Below are 14,551 nucleotides of genomic sequence, written 5' to 3' on the forward strand. Positions count from 1 at the left end.
GGAAACGGACGACGATTGGCTCTTTGCGCTGCGGCTGGGGGCGGTGCCCGCCCAGGGGCGGGGCCTGAGTCTGGGAGGAAGGCGGGGCCGGGCCCGCCGCGGGGGCGGGGCGGGGCGGGGCGGGGCGGGGCGGGGCGTCCGGGCGGCGGTGTCGTAAAGCTGACGTGGGCCGGGCGCCCCTCCGGCTGGAGACGTGGGGTGACGGGCCAGCTGTGCCAGCTGCGGGGGCCGGGCTTGGGCGGCGGAAGCCCGTCTGGAACGCCGCCCCCGAAGCTGCTAAGTTCGTTTATTTCCCCTTTGTCTTTTTTTGGTTTTGTTTTTGTGTCTGGTGTGTGCGCGTATATCTTGCACAACAGTAATTTTTGCATCTGGATTTTTCTCTTAACAACAAAAAACAGGAAGAGGGCGCGGAAGAAGGGTTTCCGGCCTCCTGCAGGGACCGAGAGCCCCTGGTGGGTCAGAGGGGGCTGTGTCCTCACCGCTGAGTCCTCAGTGCCGTGCACACAGTAGGTGGCCAGCACACAGTAGGTGGCCAGCATGTACTTGGGAGGACATGAACGATGGAAGTGAGGAAATTTGCAACTTAATCGACGTTTCTCTCTGCCTCTGGAAACTAGCTGCAAACCAGCCCTAACAGGCTGATGCTCCCCCATACAAGGTTTAGTAACCAAGTTTGGGTGAAAAGGAACTGCTCAGCAAATCTTTCCTGCTAAAGGGTCTTAGGCCTGGTGCAGTAAATAATCCAATGCACTTGTAAATAGCAAGTTTGCTTATTTGATAAGCCTTTCCTTAGAGAGCTTTCCATCTAAGTTTTAGCTTGTCTAAACGAGGTTACATTTTAACAAGGTCGGAGGGCCGGCCAAACTGAGTTCCCTCTCAAGGACTTCCCGGAATGTCCATCTTTCTCCCTTTGTCTAGCAGTTTTACAGCAAACAGTTGTGCTTGCTAACCAATGTTATCAATGTAAGACGGTTGTGTATGAAAGAAACGCTTTATCTCTAGACAGGTGCTCAGACCTTAGGGGGCCACCCAGGTCTGAGACCTCATGAATAATAAAGCTCCTCCGGATCTCACCATTCCTGAAGTATCTCTTCTTCTTCCCTTGCCTGGGTAAAAGGCTAGAATTTATTTCTGCAACATGGGGAGTGTCTTGGGCCCTCTGCACTGTCTTCATTCCAGCCTCATAATTTGGAATTATTACTGTCTGTCCCGGCTGCCCCAGGTGCTAAGAGCTTGAGATATTTACACGGGTTTATTTCCCACAAGAAGTCCCCCCAGGACACGGCGGGTCGGACCTCTGAGGCAAGAGGGACACGTGCTTAGTTTTTTTTTTTTTTTTCTTTTTTTAACCAACACAGGAAGTTGACAGGCAAGATCTGCCAAAATTTGAAGCAACAAGTAGTCTGTATCTTGGACACATTGTTCCAGAAAATGGAAAAAGAGGGAAAACAGATTAACATATTTTACCTGGCTACCTTAATACCACAAAGCATGAAAAGCATATTTTACTATTCAATTTAATTATGAAAAATCCTCAGTAAAATATGAAGCTAGCCAGCATCCAACTAACATAAAAATGCATCAGTATGTCATTTACAAAATACTGTATCCACTTATCTAAGGTATCTAGAGTAGTCAAATCATACAAACAGAAAGCTGAATGGTTGCCAGGGGCCGGGGGAAGGAAGAGGAAATGAGCAGTTGTTAAATGAATATAGAATTGCAGTTTTGCAAAATGAAAAGTCTGGAACTTGGTTGCACAACCGTGTGAATTTACTTAATGCTACTGAACTGTGCACTTAAAAATGGTAAAGATGGTGAGATTCATGTTATATGTATTTCATCACAATTAAAAACTAAAATTTCTTTTTCAAAAGAAAACACATCAAGATCGGGGCCTCCCTGGTGGCGCAGCAGTTGAGCGCTGGGTTGCGAAGCTGCCCGCAGCCTCGCAGCGCTGGTTCGATCCCCAGCTGCATCACCTGAGGAGGGGTCCCACATGGCGCGCAGACCTCTCCTGCCGCCCGCTGCTCCCCTCAGCAGTGTACTTCGGTCCTTCTGCCTGCTCTGCTCCCCCCTCTGACTCTGGTGAATTCTCTCACCCTCCCGCGCTTCTGACTGTACTCAGTGCTTGTATAAATAAATAAATAAATCCCTAACAAACAAATAAATAAATAAATCTTTAAAAAAAAAAAAAACTTCAAAGGCAAATGACTTCAAAAAATCTTTAAAAAAAAAAAAAAGAAAACACATCAAGATCAAGTAGGGTTTATTCCAGTAATGTAGGAACGATTTGACATTAGAAACATGTTTTACTGTGATTTACTGCATCCATGGACTAAAGGCGAAAACTCATATTGTTATCTCAAAATGTACAAAAAAGCATTTGATGAAGTTCTGTAACTATGATAAAACATCATAGAACGAACAAAGGAACTTTCTCGGGTTGATAAAAGCCAAATGGAAATAAAAGCCATTCCCTTCAAGATCAGGAACAAAACAAGAAATACTGTCTAATCAGTGGTGCTGCTTAGCAATAGTAGTAGCATAGAAGTCCACGCCAAAGCAATAAACAAAAATAAATGAAGATGATTATATCTACACAGAAAATTCAACAGAATCTACAGAAAGATGATTGAAACAAATTAGTTCAGCAGTTTACAGAGCTATAAATAAACAAAAGTTAATAATACTCTTCACAGCACTGACAGTCTACTAAAAAATGTAAGAGAACATAGGTACCACACAGAACAGCAGTAAAATTGATGAGGCATTTAGGAAATAAAATTTCAGGACTTCAATTATAGGGGGAAAACATTAAATACATAAATACAGACATAAAGAACCTAAGTGACATAACTTGTTAAAGAATAGAACAACTTGGGCCTCCCCTGGTGGCGCAGTGGTTGAGTGCTGGGCTGCGAAGCTGCCTGCAGCCTCTGCAGCACCAGTTCGTTCTCCGGCCATCGGGCGAGGGTCCCACATGGCGCGCAGACCTCTCCTGCCGCCCGCTGCTCCCCTCAGCAGTGTACTTCAGTCCTTCTGCCTGCTCTGCTCCCCGCTCTGGCTCTGGTGAATTCTCTCACCCTCCCGCGCTTCTGACTGTACCCAGTGCTTGTATAAATAAATAAATAAATCTTTAAAAAAAAAAAAAAGAATAGAACAACTTAACATTGAAAGCTGTGCTTTTTTTTTATATAAGTTTTTTTTTTTTTTTTAAGATTTATTTGTTTATACAGGCACTGGGGTACAGGCCAGAGGCGCAGGAGAGTGAGAGAATTCACCAAAGACAGAGCAGGGAGCAGAACAAGCAGAAGGACCGCGGAAGTAAACTGCTGAGGGCAGCAGCAGGTGAGACAGGAGAGTCTGCCACACCATGTGGGAATCTCCCTGGCCGGCTGGGAATCGAACCGGCACTGCAGAGGCTGCAGACAGCTTCACAGTGCTATGCTCAACCTGCTGCGCCACCGGGGAGGCCGAAAGCTGTGCTTTTTCCTGAAATTAATAAATTCAGTGAAATACCAATGAAAAAATCGGGGGAGGATTTTTTTTTTAAGATTTATTTATTTATGCATACAAAAACTGGAGTACAGGCCAGATGTGCGGGAGGGTGAGAGGATTCACCAGACACAGAGTGGGGAACAGAACAAGCAGACTGACTGAAATACACCGCTGAGGGGAGCAGTGGGCGAGAACCGTAGAGGTCTGCCGTGCCATGTGGGTTATCTCCCCGGCCAGCTGGTAACGAACAGCGCTGCAGAGGCTGAGGACAGCTTCACGGCACAGCACTCAACCACCTGCGCCACCAGGGATGCCCTGGGGGAGGATTTTTGAAGAACTTGAAAACATTTGCACAACATTTCTATAGAAGAATAAAGGTCAAGGGCCTCTCTGGTGGCGCGGGTGGTTGAGTGCTGCGCTGTGAGGCTGTGCACAGCCTCCACAGTGCGGGTTTGAGCCTGGCTGGGCCTGGGAGATACCCACATGGTGCGGCAGACCTCTCCTGTTGTGCCTGCTGCTCTCCTCAGCAGTGTATTTCATCAGTCTGCCTGTTCTGTTCCCCGCTCTGTGTCCGGTGAATCCTCTCACCCTCCCGCGCATCTGGCCTGTATCCTGGTTCTTGTATAAATAAATAAATAAATAAATAAATCTTTTTTAAAAATTAGTTTTTTTTTTTTTAAAGAATAAAGGTCCATAAAACACTAGGTCAAAACTGAAAAAGTGATGATCAGAAGTGGGGACTCCCCCTGCCATAGTAAACCACAGTTCCTCCCCTGTAAGGAGCACATGATATTGACTGAGAAATAGTCAAACAGATCAAAGGAAACAAAAAAACCCTAAAATATATGTTAATAGCTATAAGCTTGATACATGATAAAAGTGGCACCACTATTCAGACATAGAAAGACTGATTGTTTAGGAGGTACATAGGACTAACTCACTTACTCCTAAACGAATGCTAAGAAGGACATTATCTCCATCTGGCAAGTGAGGAAACAGAGGCACAAAGATATGACATCATTTGTTCAAGCCAGGACCAGGACCCGGGTGAGGCAAGTAAGTCATGCCAGACTGAGTCCTGTCTTTAAGATTTTGACATTTTGTTCATGGAGTGTTTTAATTTGATTTTTTTAAACATCACTAATGTTGCTTACTGAGTTTCTGAGTGTGCCTTAATTTTTCATCCAACGGAATGCCTCACTCTCCTTACTCTAGTCCTGGCCTCCAAGGTCCCACAGTTAGGAAGGGTAAGAACTGGAAATCCAGGGCAAGCAGCTTGGCTCCAGAGTTAACTATATTGTTGCAACATTTCTCTAGATAGTAAAACCATCAGGCCAATAAAACAAGGTGGTAAGTAGAACAGAGTGTCTTTGTAACCTTGAACTTCAAACAAGACTCAAGGAGCACAAGTGGGATGGACTTGCTGTATAAAAACCAGGGTTGCTTCCTGACACCTCAGTCAAAGCAAGGAGGCAAAGACAGGGAGGAGCTTGAGGCAACATCGAAACCAGCAAAAGAGGAATACGTAGAAAGGTACAGACTTGCAAACCAGCAGCAAAAAACAGCAGGAAAAAAGGTGGACAAAGGATCGGAGCAGGGCCTCCCCTGGGGGCGCAGGCGGTTGAGAGCAGCGCTGTGAAGCTGTCCACAGCCTCTGCAGCGCTGGCTTGATCCCGCCGGGCAGCGAGAATCCCCCATGGAGCAGCAGCCCTCTCCTTCCTGTCTCGCCCGCTGCTCCCCTCAGCAGTGTATTTCAGTCAGTCTGCCTGTTCTGTTCCCCGCTCTGGCTCTGGTGAATCCTCTCACCCTCCCACGCATCTGGCCTGTACCCTGGTTCTTGTATAAATAAATAAATAAATCTTAAAAAAAAAAAAAAGATAGCAGACAATTCACAGAAGAGGGCACTCCCGTGACAAGTGTACGAAGAGTTGTTCAAATTCTCAGTAGCCAGAGACTCCAGGTGGAAGTGAGCCTTCGGAAAGCTGGTGTCCTGTGTGTTGAGGGAAATCTGGAACCCCTGCACTGTGTGCGTGGATGAGTATAGCTAGGAGAGCTGCAGGGTACCGTGTGAAGTCAAGGGTGCCTGTAACCTGTGACCTGGAAGTCCTACTCCAGGAAGACTTCTTTGACCGTCCATAAGGGGACAGTGTGGAGCTGCCTACAGCGGTGCTGCCTGTGATGCTGTGATGGGCCCCGTGGTGCCTAGAGGGTTGGCCCGGACACAGTGAAAGTGCCTGGCAGGCTGCAGTGGTGCAGGTCTCCCCACCCCACTGCTCCAAGGCATGCAGCACCCTCCCCAAAGCAAGCTAGCCCTGGGGCTCCCACAGTGGAGGCCCACAGACTGTCAGGCCAACATGGCAGGCTCCCAGCAGAACCCCCTCTGCGGCAGCTCTGGGCCCCATGTCCCTGTGCTGCTGCAGCACCCCCATTGCATTGTTACACCTGCACCCGGTGCAAAGTGCCTCTGGCCCCCCACCCCCCCCAGGCCTGTTTCATCTGTGGCTCCCTGGAGACTGTTGGCAGAGAGGCTGACCTGACCTCAATGCAGGTGCCAGGGTTTTTCTTTTTAAATCTGACACCAGGATCGTAAATAGACCAATCAGGTTCAAGCTCGCCAGCTGTCAGTCAAGGGCTTGAGCTCATCAATCAAATGCTTAGGATGGAAAATGGTCTAATTAGGCTTGTGGGGGAGGGGACCCAGAAGAGCATATAAGACAGAGGAGCCGGCTTGATTCACTCTGAAGAAGCGTCGAGCAGACAACTTCCAAGGAGTTCAACAGACCTCCACAGACGCCAAGACCTCCGCAAACTCTGAGGCCCCTGGAGACCTCCAGACCTCAGCTGACCCTTGCAGAGACCCACCTGTGGCCATGCCCCGCCCTGCCTCTGAGAGCACCTGCGAAGAGCCCCATCGCCTTGGCCAGGTGTCTCGAAGACCTGGTAGCTCTTGGCTCATCCCACTAGCTCACAAAGAGCTGTACCACTGGTATCTCTGCCCGGAGGTGGTGAGCGGTGGTGACCAGCACCGGTGCTGAGCAGCACTGCTGACAGATGACTGGCACTCTGTGTCTAGCCATCTTTGAAAGCTGTCCACCACTTCTGATCATCTAGCACCGCCTCTGTTGCTGTCCGTCCACATCCAGTGCTGTCCAAGTGGCCTTCAGACTGCTGCCGCAGGCCATTGCAGTGGCACCTCAGTGGCCCCACCTGTGAGCGCCTCCAGCTACCACTGTAATTTGGATCCTGATCTGCCACAGCTCCAGGCCCTCACTGATGGGACAGCACTGTCTTGCAGCAGCAGTCTTTGGGACTACTGGACACTACAGACACTCTCTGGGTGAGACAGTGGCCACTAGTGGTCTTTGAAACCCTTTGTTTCCCCAGTCTACTCTTTTTTTTTTTATTATTCGTTTGTTTGTTTTGTTTATACATGCACTGGGTACAGTCAGAAGCGCGGGAGGGTGAGAGAATTCACCAGAGCCAGAGCGGGGAGCAGAGCAGGCAGAAGGACTGAAGGACTGAGGGGAGCAGCGGGCGGCAGGAGAGGTCTGCGCGCCATGTAGGACCCTCCTCCGGTGGCCGGGGAGCAGCTGGGGATCGAACCGGCGCCGCAGAGGCCACGGGCAGCTTCGCAACCCAGCGCTCAACCGCTGCGCCACCGGGGAGGCCCTCCCCAATCTACTCTTCATTAAAGTAACCTCTCCCTGTTGTTCCCTGAGCCTCACCCACCCTGAGTCAGCATGTGGGTGAGAACCCATAGAGAGTGACCTGTCCCCCACCTTTGGCACTGTCCTTGGCACTGTTTAGGTACAATTTTAGTACTGCTTTAATGGGGGCATTGGGGACAAGCTAAGTGTGCATCACCGGGGGTGTGGTGGCTAATGAAGGGCTGGATCCCCACATGGTATACTGTGCGCGCAGTTCATGGAAGCAACTCATAAGATGCATGTGGAGAACATCAGCATTGAGTGGACAAATGTAAAGAGCAGACATTTTAGGGCCTCCCCGGTGGCGCAGCGGTAGAGCGCTGGGTTGCGAAGCTGCCCGCAGCCTCTATAACGCCGGTTCGATCCTCGGCTGCTCCCCGGCCACCGGAGGAGGGTCCCGCATGGCGCGCAGACCTCTCCTGCCGCCCGCTGCTCCCCTCAGCAGTGTCCTTCGGTCCTTCTGCCTGCTCTGCTCCCCGCTCTGGCTCTGGTGAATTCTCTCACCCTCCCGCGATTCTGACTGTACCCAGTGCTTGCATAAATAAATAAAAATAAATCTTTAAAAAAAAAAAAAGAGCAGACATTTTATAAACTGAAACACATCCCCACAGGAGCCACTGCCGTGTGCTGGAGGGCCAGGCTGTGTTGGAGGAAGCCACTGTGCGGGTGTGTGGAGTGGGGTCCGGTGGAGGCAGAGAAGGGAAGAAGAGAGAAGGGAAATGAACTAATGTAACTCGAGCCGGCTCTTGTTCATAACCATACTGTGTCACAAACAGAAATGGGATTGGCCAACTCTGTCCAACAAATCATAAAATGAAGTGGGGGTGGGCAGGTGGGGGAGGGTAAGCCCTCTTCTTTCATGGGAGGTAAGTGCCTGGGTTCGAATCCCACGTCTGTACTTGCAAGCTGCTGGAGTTTTGGTAAAGTTCTCATTCATTTCGCCCACAAATATTTACTGAGCACCTACTTAGTGCAGATATGCTGGGCACTAGGCACAGAGGTGAGTTAAACAGTGTCAAATAAGATCATCTCAGGAGAGCGCTGCGTGATGTGAAATTGGCCACACATGGCATAGTCGGGGAGGTTTCCCAAGAGGGGACATCTGAGCAGGGACTAGGATGATGGAAGGGCCCTGGGAGGCAGCAAGCTCGAGTGATTTTCAGGATGGGGACCAGCGCACGCAAAAGCCCTGGGATGGCAATGAGCTCGGCCTGCGTCGTGGAGTGGGTCAGAGGGCCAGAGGGGACCTGAGGAGCTCGGGACGGCAGGTCACGGGGCACAAGAGTTCCTATTTTAGTCTAACCACAATGGAAAACAGAGTGACTTAGCACACCGTCTTAAAGCCAGTGTTTAAGAAGAACACAGAAGGAAGGATCAGAGACGCTTTTAAAGATCACTTTGGCGGCCGCGTGGAGCCTGCGTGGGCGGAGTGGCAGCCAAGAGCGCGCTCTGACCTCAGGGTCCACATCTGCAAAGCGGCGCGAACACCCCTCCCGCGCATGGCGTGGTGGGTCGGGGTGAGGAACGAGCTCCCAGGAGCACCCCTGGTGCATGAGGGCGCGGCCGGCAGAGGTGCCCTCCGGGTCCCCGCAGCAGCCGCTCCGCGCTCGCAGCACAGACCTGAGCTGGGTCCGCCCGCGGCACAGCTGTCGCTCACCCAGGCCACCGCCAGGCGGCGCCCCCGGGCGGGCGCGGTCCGGACGAGGACGCCCCGCCCACTGGGCCGCTCGGCGCTCGGCAGCTCTGGCCTGAGGAGCGCGGGCGGGGCGGGGCCTCGACCACAGCCGGACCCGTCGAGCTTCCTAGACGGCGAGCCCGGGGGCGGGGCCGGTCGGGGGCGGGGCCTGCGCGGGGCGGGGCGGGGCCTGCGCGGGGCGGGGCCGCGGCGACACTGGGGCAGGCGGGCGCGGATGGCGGCGGCGCTGGGCGCCTGAGCGGGCCCGGGCCATGAGCGCCGCCCGCCCCCAGTTCAGCATCGATGACGCGTTCGAGCTGTCCCTGGAGGATGCGGGCCCCGGGCCCGATTCCAGCGGGGTCGCCCGCTTCGGGCCGCTGCACTTCGAGCGCCGGGCCCGGTTCGAGGTGACCGACGAGGAAAAGCAGTCGCGACTGCGCTACCAGGTGAACGGCCGGCCCAGCTCGCCCCCGCCCGGGCCCGGGGAGGCCCCTGGAGAGGCTCGCGCAGGGACATCTGCCCAGAGCCCCCGCTCGAGCGGGAACCGCCCCTCGGACGAGGCCTCCGACCCAGACCTTTGCCCAGACCCTCCCAGCTCAGATGTCGGTCCCCACCGGCCACGGCGGCACCCAGAGCCGGGACCGGGCATCTCAGCCCGCTCCGCCCGCTGGAGACCCCGCCTGGAATCCCCACGCGCCCTGGGTACTGCCCCTGCCCGAGGGCCCCCGCTGGGCTGGAGCGCTCAGTACCTGAGGCAGACCTTGCCCGAGCGGGCCGATCTTACTGAAACCTGCCCCCTTTCCGTTCTGGAAGCCCCCACTCCATCCTCCCCACCCAAGCTGGCAGCCCTCACTCACATGAGAAACCTCCACCAAGTCTAGGGTCTTTTTCTTGGAATCCTGGACCAGATTCCTGTGCTCCAAGCCTGGAAATTCTGGGCCTGCCTTTCCCTGGCACCCCAAATCCAGAACCTCCGTGCTGGGCCCCTGAAATATCCTGAGCGCGCCACCCTAACTCTCAAACGGGAGAGCACTGGACCCTGGACCCATGCTGAGTGCCTTCAGCCAGCCTCTACCACCTCTTGCCCCCCAAAACTCCCAGCACCCACTTCTCCCCGGGGTTTCGGTTTCTGTGAATCATCAAACCTGTTCTGCTGGGAGGGCGGAGGGCCAGGTAAGCAGCTGTCAGGCTGCCCAGCTGGGCTGGGCGGGCAGGTAGCTGCGGGGCCTGCTTTCCACCTGTCCTTGGGAGGGGAGGCAGAACCTGAGCCCTGTGTTCTGGAATAGAACCTGGAGAACGATGAGGATGGAGCCCAGGCCTCTCCAGAGCCGGATGGGGGAGTCAGCACCAGGTCAGGGCCAGGTGGGGACCCACCCTGCAACCCTAGCCCCGAAGCCTCTGGCTTCTGACCCCAGAACCCTACCCAGTCTTCCACCTCACTTCACCCACTCTCTCACATCCTATCCTACAAAAGGCTTCTCAGCTCACCCCCATTCTCCAGATGGGGTATCCTGTCCTGCAGGGTTACCCTGCCCTCGTACCAGCCGCACCCATCCACCCCCACCAGGCTCTTTAACCCCTATCTGGTCTGGCCCCCACCTTCCTACCCGTCACCTGCTCCTCCCAGCTCTCAGCCCAGCCTCCTCCACCCCAGGCCCTACCCCGCACAAATGCACAGCCCCAGCCCTGCACCATCCCCTGCCACCAGTCCCAAGGGACCCTCTTCCTCACCTCCCCTACCCCTCCTGCACCTGTCCTGCAGGGACTCCCGAGGCAGCTCCATCCGCAGCTCGCAGTGGTCCTTCAGCACCATCAGCAACGGCACCCAGCGCTCCTACAGGGCCTGCTGCAGGTAAGGCCTTCCTGGCTCGAGCACACTGGCAGCCCGGTGCCCCCACACCACCCCTCCCCTGACTCACACTCACCCCCTCTCCTCCCTCCCAGCTGGACCCAACACCCTTTGATCCAGAAGAACCGTCGCATAGTGCTGGCCTCCTTCCTGCTCCTGCTGCTGGGGCTGGGTGAGTGCCGAGGCCCCCACTTCCCTGGTACCCCCGGGGAGAGCCGTTGTATAGACTCCACAGTTCTCTGAGCACAGCAAGCCTCCCAGTTCCCAAGGCCCCCACTGGCTGCCATCGCCCACCCCCATTCAGCAGGTGAGGAACAAGGCCTGAGAGCAGCAGCCCGGGCCTGGCACACGCTGACAATGGCACCTGGTTCAGTGGCCCAAGCTTGTCTTCACTTTAACGTAGCCTGATTAACCTCAGGGACAGAAGCCTGATCACTCCCTTTACTCTGTGTCTACTTGGAGCCAGGAACAAGGCAGGCTTGTTCCTTCCAGTCCCGCCTTCCAGTCCCAGCAAGCAAGGGCTAGGGCCTTACCCCAGACCTGTGTGTAGGGGTGGATGCTCGCAGAAAGCCTGGCCTGTGGCAGAGGTGCTGAGTGCCTGCCAGCCCAATCCCCAGGGCACGTGTCACCTCCCCTCCTCTGGAATCTAGTGCTGACAGGGATCTCTCTCCCTTCCCCAGGGCTCAGACAGGGAAACTGAGGCACACAGCGGGCAGATCTGACTCCCACGCTGCTCGTTCTAGGGGGCCGAGGAGTCAGAGTCCCTAGAAGGGATTTAGGGCTGGGATCAAGAAGGGCCCACAAAGAGGGCACAACGGTACTGCTGGCCTCCCCCACTCCCCAAAAGGCCAGAGTCCCCCAGCCAACAGCTCCCCTGACCACAAAACCAGGCAAGTGTGTCCTTGGTCCTTGCCTGAGCGCTATGTGTTGGGGTGGGCCAGGGGGCTTCCCCCATCCACTGCTTGCAAGGCACTGGTATACTGGCCACCTGCCTTGCCACTCACCCTTCTCTCTGACCCAGTGGGACGAGCATTGCTACCATCCATTTCCAGAAGCCAGGACACAGGCTGGCAGATGAGGGGACTTCTCAGGTCACAGCAGAGAGCGGATGCACAAGGACTGACCCCCCTCAGGGGCACCACAGGGCCTGAGGGCCCCGCAGGCCTGGCAAGGGCCCTGGTGGGAATTAGAAACAGCTGCCTCCTCTGATTGGGAGCATGGCCCAAACTTGGGGACCACAGACCCGGGGTCATGGTTCACTCAACTGTTCAGACCTGGGTCTGTGGCGAGAGGCAGGAGGGGGAAGGTGGGTAGGTGGTCTCATAGGCAGGGGGCGGGGTACTGTGCTCCTCAAAAAAGGGTGTGATGGGGCTGAAACTCACTCTGCACACCTGCTGTGATGTGGGCTGTGGGCTCTGCCCACTCAGAGCTAGAAGCGCCCAGAAGCCGCAGTAGGTCCCTTTGCCATGCTCCTCAGCATGTGTGGAGTAGCCGCCCGCACCCGGGCCTCACACACCATCTGGACTCCAGCACCTCCACCTCCCGGAGGTAGCTGCAGGCGGGTCACTTTTCCTGTGTCCGTTTTATCTTCAGTGAAACAGGGGGATGATAATTCTGTGTCACTGGGTCAGGGTGACAAATGGGCAGTGCGCGTATCACGCCCAGCCCCAAGCCCTGGCCTGGTAAGTGGTCACTGCACATTAATTAACTGCTGATGCTGCTGCTCCCGGCTCAGCCAGGCCCCGGAGCCCGCCTGGACCCCTCTGCCGGCCGTGCCCTCAGTGAAGCCGCACTAGGAAAGGCCACGAGGGTGGGGTGAGGACCTCATCGCCTTTCACTCAGGATTCCCAGTACCAGGCTCAGCGCAGGTGCCCCCGCAATGCTTGTTGAGTGACTGAAAGCAGCAGACGAAACTCTCTGGCTTCACTGCCGAAGACCCTGCTCGGAAAACAGCTTGGGAGCTTCCCAGGGCGCCCCTCCCCGGGGGGGCCTGCAGCTCCAGGGCGGGGCGCGCTCCTCGGGCCTCGCTCAAGTTGGGGGGTGCGGGTGGAGGTGACCCTTGCCCTCTGCGCCCCCCTCACCCGCGCGGCTCCCTCCGCAGTGCTGATCCTGACCGGCGTGGGACTGGAGGTGGCCCCCGCCCCAGGTGAGCGCCCCTCCGACTCCGCGGGAGCGCCCAGGGGTCCGTGGCCGGCCCCGCCACCTCCCGGCGCGCCCGCCCCGCGCCGACAGCCCCGCCTCTCGCCCGCAGGTGTCTCCAGCGCCATCTTCTTCGTGCCGGGCTTCCTGCTGCTGGTCCCGGGAGGTGCGCGGGGCGCCCGGGGCGGGGCGGGGCGGGGCGGGGCGGGGCCTGGAGGCTGACTGGCCCCGCCCCACAGTCTACCACGTGATCTTCATCTACTGCGCCGTCCGGGGCCACCGGGGCTTCCAGTTCTTCTACCTGCCCTACTTCGAGAAGTGAGCCTCGAGCCGCGGAGGACAGCCGACATCCAGCGTGGCCCCGAGCGGCCCGGGGCGCCCTCGCATCTCCAGGGAAAAGCCTCCACGCCACCCCTGCTGCTCCAGGGCGTGCGAGCCCCCAGCCCCCTCGGTTTGCTCAGGAAGTTTGGGGTGTTCAGGCCCCCTGAACCTGAGAAAGTCGCCCCTTGCCTGCTGTGTGCCTTAACTTATTCTCCGGCCCGGGGCTGCGGGTTGGCGTTTTGTATTAATAAAGGGGTTGGTGCCAGCAGAGATTTCCCTCTTTCCTTCCCACCAGCCACACGCCCTCCTGCAAAAGCTGGGGAAGGACTGACCCTGGGCCTTGCACTCAGCTGCTTGTGCACAGGACACACCTGATGCTCCATGACTTGCTCAGGGGCACACAGCGCCTTACCGGCCGAGCCAGGTCTGGGACCTTGACACCCTGCGACTTCAAGGAGCCTCTTCCAGTCTCCCTATTCCCCCTGCTCCCAGCAGAGCTGACCCTGCCCCCTCTCTACCTGGAGGGCATCTGCTAGCAGGTGGCACCTCTGGTGGCCCTGGCCAAGGGCACTTACAGTTAACGCAGGCCTGGGACCTGGAGGCTGGTATCCTGGTTCAGCTTGGCTCTGGGGCTCTGGGCTGTGCGGCCAACCCCAAATGTAGGCCACGACAAGGTAGAGCCCAGCCCCCTCCACCCACTGGCCTACTTCCCAGGCCCAGAATTTGGGAGCAGTAGAGGCAACAGAAAGCACAGCCCATATTGACAACCTTAGTGACCAAAGACTCTTAGAATCTCATAATGTTGGAAACAGACCATCTCAGAGTTTTGAAAATCTGAGTATCTCAGAATCTTAAGAACCAAAAAACAATCTTTTTCCTTCAATTTTATCTGTCAATCATTTACATATAAGTAGATATAATTCTGGGCTAAATCTTCACACCTCCATATATGCATATGCTTCACTCATCACCAAACCTCTTGAGCCAATGCTCAGCCCCCCCCCTTCCAAGAAAAAGAATGTTTCAGAACCCTAAAATCTGAGATCCCATTAGCTACCATCTCTTAAACTCTCATAAGTCACCAAGTTTTATGCTAAACACTTAACACGGTTTGTTTCTGGCAATCCTGATTGCCTTGGCCCATTTTGCAGATGAACAAACTGAGGCCCAGAGAGCCATATTGCCCAATGGCAGGCACTGGACAGCAGCCAGAGTTAGGAATACACCCAACTCCCTCTGCAGCAACTCAGCCCGGACCCTCTCCATGAAAAGTCTTTGGAGAATCTAGTTGTTCCTCAGAAAGTAATCTGAGCTGTTTGTAAGATTTTCTTTCTTTCTTTTTTTTTTTTTTAAATAGAG

At 55.2% G+C, this 14,551-nt stretch overlaps 1 protein-coding gene across 2 annotated transcripts; it reads left to right on the forward strand.

Annotated features, from left to right (window-relative positions):
• The first annotated feature begins 9,080 nt into the window (after window positions 1–9,080).
• TMEM134 (transmembrane protein 134) lies at window positions 9,081–14,550 on the forward strand. 2 transcript variants are annotated; one of them, XM_054697443.1, is made up of 8 exons: window positions 9,097–9,329; window positions 10,170–10,234; window positions 10,646–10,735; window positions 10,828–10,904; window positions 11,476–11,622; window positions 12,834–12,878; window positions 12,984–13,037; window positions 13,111–14,550. In XM_054697443.1, the coding sequence occupies exons 1-8, from the start codon at window positions 9,156–9,158 to the stop codon at window positions 13,191–13,193; spliced, it is 735 nt and encodes a 244-aa protein (XP_054553418.1). In that variant the 5' UTR covers window positions 9,097–9,155; the 3' UTR covers window positions 13,194–14,550. The 2 variants fall into 2 exon arrangements, with proteins under 2 accessions (XP_037373360.1, XP_054553418.1); XM_037517463.2 differs by lacking the exon at window positions 11,476–11,622 and having other exon boundaries at window positions 9,081–9,329.
• The last annotated feature ends 1 nt before the right edge of the window (window position 14,551 follows it).

The sequence above is a fragment of the Talpa occidentalis genome, unplaced genomic scaffold (assembly GCF_014898055.3).
Source record: "Talpa occidentalis isolate TD23 unplaced genomic scaffold, MPIMG_talOcc4v2.1 talOcc4.17, whole genome shotgun sequence".
In the NCBI taxonomy this organism is placed as follows: domain Eukaryota; kingdom Metazoa; phylum Chordata; class Mammalia; order Eulipotyphla; family Talpidae; genus Talpa; species Talpa occidentalis.

Coding starts and splice junctions, on each gene's coding strand:
- TMEM134 (XM_054697443.1), top strand. CDS start 9,156: ATGAGCGCCGCCCGCCCCCAGTTCAGCATCGATGACGCGTTCGAGCTG. Junction 9,330..10,169: donor AGTCGCGACTGCGCTACCAG/GTGAACGGCCGG, acceptor GTTCTGGAATAG/AACCTGGAGAACGATGAGGA. Junction 10,905..11,475: donor GCTCCTGCTGCTGGGGCTGG/GTGAGTGCCGAG, acceptor TGCTCGTTCTAG/GGGGCCGAGGAGTCAGAGTC.